This window comes from Sinocyclocheilus grahami, unplaced genomic scaffold (assembly GCF_001515645.1).
Source record: "Sinocyclocheilus grahami isolate Dianchi unplaced genomic scaffold, SAMN03320097.WGS_v1.1 scaffold307.1, whole genome shotgun sequence".
Lineage (NCBI taxonomy): Eukaryota > Metazoa > Chordata > Actinopteri > Cypriniformes > Cyprinidae > Sinocyclocheilus > Sinocyclocheilus grahami.
Window position 1 is genome coordinate 1,676,262 of NW_015505486.1, and position 6,426 is coordinate 1,682,687.

Below are 6,426 nucleotides of genomic sequence, written 5' to 3' on the forward strand. Positions count from 1 at the left end.
TTGTTTGGACTGCAAATAATTATGATGTGATATATATTTAGGGGTGTAGCAACAATAAAAAAAAACAATTAAAAGTTCACCACCTTCACTTTTTGAGATTATCACTTGTTTTAAGAATTTTTCAAAGGAAAAAAAAAAAAGAAAACAGTTTTTTATTTGAAAGAAATCAATAAATTTTTATTTAGCAAGGATGCATTAAATTGATCTAAAGTGACAGTAAAGGCACATTTCTCATTCCAAATGCTTTTGAACTTTCTATGAATTATTTTTAACATTGATAATAAGAAGAAATGTTTCTTGAGCAGCAAATCAGCATATTAGAATGATTTCTGAAGGATCATGTGACACTGAAGACTGGAGTAATGATGCTGAAAATTCAGCTTTGAATCACCAGAATAAATTACATTTTAAAATATATTCACATAGAAAACAGTCATTTTAAACTGTAATATTTCACAGTTTTGCTGTTGTTTACTGCATTTTTTTGGTCAAATAAATGCAGCCTTAGTGAGCAGAAGAAATGCCTTTGCTGTCATTCTTACACATTCATATTCTGAACTGTACGTTCGAATCAAAACAGACAATGATGAATTTTGTATAAAAAAAATCTTTACTGTATGTTTCAGCATTTCACCTACCAACAAAAACCAATGAGAAATAATAATAAATAAACAGAACTGTTGTGTAGTATAAAAGATGCCAACATTAATTTTAGAAGGGAAAAAACCCTGTTATAATAGTCGTCAGGTAGAAAGAGGACAGCTTTAAAAACAGGTACCTTAAAATACGTGATCTGAGATTCAGCTTTAATGCATTTTGGATACATTTGTTCTGATCTGGTGCCTTTCTTCTTTACTAATACTGTACTCGGAATCAACATCAAGAGAACACAAGACCATCCTTGAAGTGGAAACCAAGACGGACGGCCAATTATTTGTTCAGTAACATATTTATGCTTAATATCTATGCTTAACTGAGAATATAAAGGTATCTGATTGAGCAGGTCTTTAGGCATTCATCTTCTCTAAGAACTCCAAAACTGACCAACTAAAACAGTCAGATTTTGAGTTAAAACAAGTAAAATCCAAAGATGGAGAAGCACCAAACAGTTCCTTTGATTCCTTCGAAACTTCTCCCGATTATCACAGAGTGGCTGCAGTTCCAGTTGTCGACATTCAGTAATTGCGGATGCTAAAAAACCCAACGCTGGTGGGCGACTCCTTCACCGTTACAGTGACCAGGTTTGCAGTGACGTCGGTGACAAACACGTGTTCGATCAGGTTCCGTGTCGGCCTCCAGTCCTGACCCGCCTGCACCGAGATGGCCAAGTCACGGTTGTCGCTCGGAAATGAGGAATCGTGGTCAGAATCCGAGCTGCTTCCCTCTTCTCCAGTGCTCAACTCGCTCAGGGTCTTGCTTGGTTTCCCTGCATCTTTAGAAGAGGATCTGTCTTGCGCTGGTTGATCTCGGCCCTCTGTCTTCTGAGTGAGTATCTTGTCCACTCTACCTTGATTGTTTTTCCCAAGTCTTTCAGACAAATCGTCCGCTTTGGATTTATCTTGTTGCGGACTCTTAAGGACTTGTTGACTGGTTGGGAACTTACTTGGGACATTCAGTGCAGGACTCTGCTCGTGACTTGCGTTAAACCCAGAACTTTTTCTACTAGGATTGGCGGTACCCTTCAAGTAGGAACCGTCATTTGTGGAGGTCCCGTTACCCTGCGTCATTTTGTTGACGCTCTGCAGGTTGAGAGCTTGAAGGCTGGAGGGAGTTTTAAGAGAGGAAAATGAGCTCGATGGGGATTTCTGTAGAGATCCTGATCTTTGTAGTAGAGTCTGATCTGAGGCCTTCGGGACATTCGGAGAGAGTTGTGGACATGTTTGTCCATTGCTGCTGTGCAGATTCAACGCAGCCACTCCTGGAGATTTGCACGTGGGTGTTTTGGGATCGACTCCTCCGCTGCTCATATCTGAGACAGAGAGCTTAAAATCCGAAGCGGTTTTGGTTTGTGGCAGCCGACTTAATTTAGTAGGCAACGAGGCCAATCCGACAGAGCGTCCCAAGGAACTTAAAGAGTTCTTCTGGGTAAATGAACCTCTATTCTGCAGTGCCATCGGCTCCCTTCCAGAGTTTCGGTTCAACCCGGTGTAGGTGAAGCTTGCAGGCATCAGTGGTTTCTTTATGCTCCTTCGGAGCTCTGAGTCTCTGGAAATGGGCTTGAGCATCTTCCGAGGACCTTTGGCTTGACGCTGCGCCTTAAGCTCTGGAGGAAGCGCTTTCCTCCCTCTCTTCTTCTTCGGTGGTTCTGGCTTGGCAACCATGATCTGGGCTTTCTTCTGAGGGACCGGGTGGTGCTCTCGTGGACGAGGACTCGGTTTTGGATTCCTGTCGTTGTCATCTTCATCATTGTCATCATCTGAAGAAAAGGAAGAAGACGAGGAAGATGATGAACCAGAAGACGAGGACGATGAGGACGAGCTGCTTGATTTGGATACCACTGGAATGGTTTCCTGAGAAATTAACATATAGAAAATGGTGAGAACATAATGTGTTTCAAGTTGTTTTTTCTCACTAGATGTCTGGCATTTTTTGTGGCATACTTACCAATATTTTTCTGGGTCGTCCACGAGGCCGTTTCCCCTTATTGCGGATCAAGAGTTCCCGCTCCTGCTCCCTAAGAATGACAAAACATTTGAGAAAAACGACAAAAAAAAACAGTGACTTGCAATGCTTCATTTCGATTGTGTAAATCATACAGTCCTTGCTATCATTAAATGTTATTATATATGACTATTACTTTGGTATTAAAGGGGTGGTTGATTATGATTTCACATTTTTAACTTTAGTTCGTGTGTAATGTTGCTGTTGGAGCATTAATAACATCTGCAAAGTTACGATGCTCAAAGTTCAATGTAAAGCGTTTTAAAGAAATCGCTGTTTAAGGACTACAAAAAAGGCTGGAATGGACTACAGTGAGCTTATTCCTGGATTTGACACATCACTAACCCCGATGTAACAAATTACAACACACTGGACCAGCTACCCAATCTGAGCCCATTGCATATTTCTGAGGAAGGGGCTTCATAGAACCAGGAACTAAACAGACCGTTTTGACAAGAACAGAAACAGCGGAGTAGAATAAAGGTGAAATATGTGAAAAAACATTTTTTTTTAACAAATCATTAAAACGTTACACTGCACCCCATAAATACAATTAAGCCTTCGAAAAAAGCTGATCAACCACTCCTTTAAAGGCCATTAGGCAAAGGCAATTTTAATTAAATAGCATATTTTATAAACAAAAGTAATTCAAAGTGCTTTACATAAAGATGATTTAAATAAATAAATAAAAAATAATCATAAATAAAACCAACAAAAAATTAAATATATTTAAAAAAAAACATTATTTTAACAGTCTTGGCTAATATATAGTTCTTGTTTTTATGAATTTAAGCCTCCTCACTTCTTGTTCTTTCTCTCCACTTCCTGTCACAACTCTCCATTGTTCTAATTTGGACAAAAGACATAACTTTCTTTAGCCCTATTTGCACGGGATTAGTATTACCTGGTCTCCTCCAGTCATTTGTAATAATTGCTGAGGTTGTCTGTGATCTTAATCCCATGCGAATCGGCCATGTCTGTAATTTGTAAAGTAAAAATTGACCTACCATATTTCGCAGAACACCGAGGTCCTGTGCGAATTGGCATCGCTGCGATTTGGCGGGTCGTATATAAATTTTCTGTTTTTTTGCTTCCTGTGCGCCTTTTTATCCATCTTTCGTGAAGAATGGATCTGCGCTGGAGTGTTTGATAGTATTTTGGGTGCTGTCATATCGTTACACCATACAATTTGCATAAAGAGAAAGCTGAAAAGGTTTTGAGGTTAATGTGTTACAAATAAATCAAGCATAAAGCTTGAGATATTATTTTAACCTGGTGAAATGTAAATGACACAGGGCACGAATAATTTCAAAATCACACAAGGTACCCAGATAATGATAATCCCGTGCGAATAGGGCTTTTGTTTTTGGCAGATGTGTTAGCAAAAATTGGTGTTTCCTACGAAAAGCATAATTTGTACTCCAGACATGAATGATTTCTCAAATATAGAAATATTTATTTGGCGAACAATAAAACAGGAGAAAAATTCCCATGTACTTACAATGAAGGATGGATTCAGAGTCATATTTAGAAAATACTACCAAATACCAAAAATGTAGTTTCTCAAGTGATCCAAGTCTCATTTTCACACCCATCCTTCATAAACTGTGAAACCAAATGTGAAACGCTGACAGAAATCTCTAAAACTAGTTCCCGTTTATAAATGTTAATGATGTTTGATTTTCAGTCAGGCTGCAGAGGAACTCGTGAGCCTGGACATGTCTGCATCCCCTGAATGGCTCTGTGAATGGAGACCCATTTACGCTCTCCCAAGCGTTGCAGCCCATATTGTTTGCACATGGGGAAGGGGGCGTTGCTCTCACACACAGGCCTGCTCGTCCAATGAGAGAAATCTCTTACCTCTTGTTAAACGCAGCCAATAGTCTCGGGTCAAGAAGGTTTTCATGAGGTTCCCAACTGTTATGCCTGAAACACAGACACTGGCTTCTTTAGCATGCGAGTAGATGACAAATAACTTGCTCATGAAGTTTTGAATTTAGCATCAAAAAGATGGCTATGTACAAGGGAAAGTCTATAACTCTTATTTCTTTCAAGTTTGACAAGTTTGACGTTTTTAAAGTCCATATAATTCATATATTCTTGCAAATAATATAAATCATATGCACATATAAAATGGCATGTATAATAGTTGAAAATACAGCATGTCACACAAGATGCTGCTTAGACTAAATCAGCATAACCAAGCATGCAAAACAAGCTATTTGTGTACCACCCCTTGAATATCGTTTGGATAGCAATTTTGCATCTACTACTGTAAATGTAAAAAATAAGGGATGTGGAGTTGAATTGGACTTCAGGCGCAGCCTGGTTGGCGTTATATAGCAAAGAAAAAATAGATAAGATGTCAGTTTACTTAAAAGGGCACTTCAAAAAGTCTGGGCCGTCTGGATTTCATTTAACACACAAAAAAGTAGTGATCTATCACAACAGATGCCCTTAACCCAGCATTACTCAAAATCAACATGAAACGCCATTAATTTTACTTCCATAACTACTACTGCTACTTCCAGCAGGAAAATAATGCAGGACATGGCTTGATTTTATCCATCAGGAATTCATTTTATGGTGAAAAGTGACCGGTGGCTAAAACGTAAGAGGTGAAGTTATTACATTTTGATGTAAAATTATGAAGATAGACATTTTTGAAAAATGTGCATGGAGTCATTAATATGGAAGCCTGTTTCCACCATATGATAAAAAAAGGCAATTGCAACTTTTTTTCTCGGATTTCGAAGTTTACATATCGTAAATCTGTTTTTTTAGTTTCAGCTAGAGGATAAAAAAAAGGTAATTGAGACTTTTTATCTAACAATTCTTACTTAAAGAGAAAGTCAGGATATCAAGATATAAACTCAGAATTTGGACTTCATTTCTCACAACTGTGACTTTCTTTTTCAAGTTTACATTCGGTATTTCTGACTTTTTTTCTTGGAAATCTAAGTTTATGTCTCATCACAATTTTGTTTATTTTTGCTTCCGCCACAAGATATAAAAAAAACATATAAAACAGGTCATTGTGACTTTTTATCTCACAATTCAAGACTTTTCCTCACGATCGCAAGTTATGTCATAATCTGGACTCTCTTCCTAAGTTTATATCTCACATTTTTGCTTTCAGCATTGCGAGATAAAAAGTCGAAATGACCTTTATTTATTCATTTTCTTCACCATGTGATGGAAACGTCAATCACAACAGACCAGGACAATGTGTTAAGAACCTCTCTTACATCCATTCACAATATCTAAAATGTGCATTACGGAAACAAAAATGTACTAAATGTTTTACAGGCTATTATGAAATATACCAAATGTTCAACAAGACATCGCCTCTCGTCCCTCAATTTAAATAACTAGAGGGACGTGCCCAAACTCGGTCCTGTAGAGTTTAGCTCCAACCCCAATTAAACACACCTGAAGCAGCTAATCAAGCTCTTACTAGGCATACTAGAAACTTAAAGGCAGGTGTGTTGAGGCAAGTTGGAGCTAAACTCTGCAGGACACCGGCCCTCCAGGACCCAGTTTGGGCACCCCTGGTCTAGAGCATTCTAGACATAATACCCTGAGTTCTGGTCAGTTTCTGATTTTGGTTGAACAAGTAATAATATCAATAAAAAATAGATGAGATAAATAATCAATGAAGCAGATGGAAGCACGCGGGAGGTGTGGCTCGTGTGATTGACAGCTCAAGTGGGGGGCGACAATGTAACAGGGGGCATTAAGGGGGGGTGGGGGGCCGCTGGAGGT

The 6,426-nt window shown here is 38.6% G+C and overlaps 1 protein-coding gene across 1 annotated transcript in view; it reads right to left on the bottom strand.

Annotated features, from left to right (window-relative positions):
- Nucleotides 1-596: 596 nt before the first annotated feature.
- LOC107601561 (chromobox protein homolog 2-like) overlaps nt 597-6,426 on the bottom strand; it is a 22,405-nt gene continuing 16,575 nt past the window's right edge. Inside the window, exons 3-5 of the mRNA XM_016293795.1 lie at nt 4,522-4,608; nt 2,605-2,674; nt 597-2,510 (exon numbers count right to left, since the gene is read on the bottom strand). Of these exons, the coding sequence (XP_016149281.1) occupies nt 1,176-2,510; nt 2,605-2,674; nt 4,522-4,608 (1,492 nt within the window). The 3' untranslated portion in view covers nt 597-1,175. The remainder of the gene's footprint in view (nt 2,511-2,604; nt 2,675-4,521; nt 4,609-6,426) is intronic.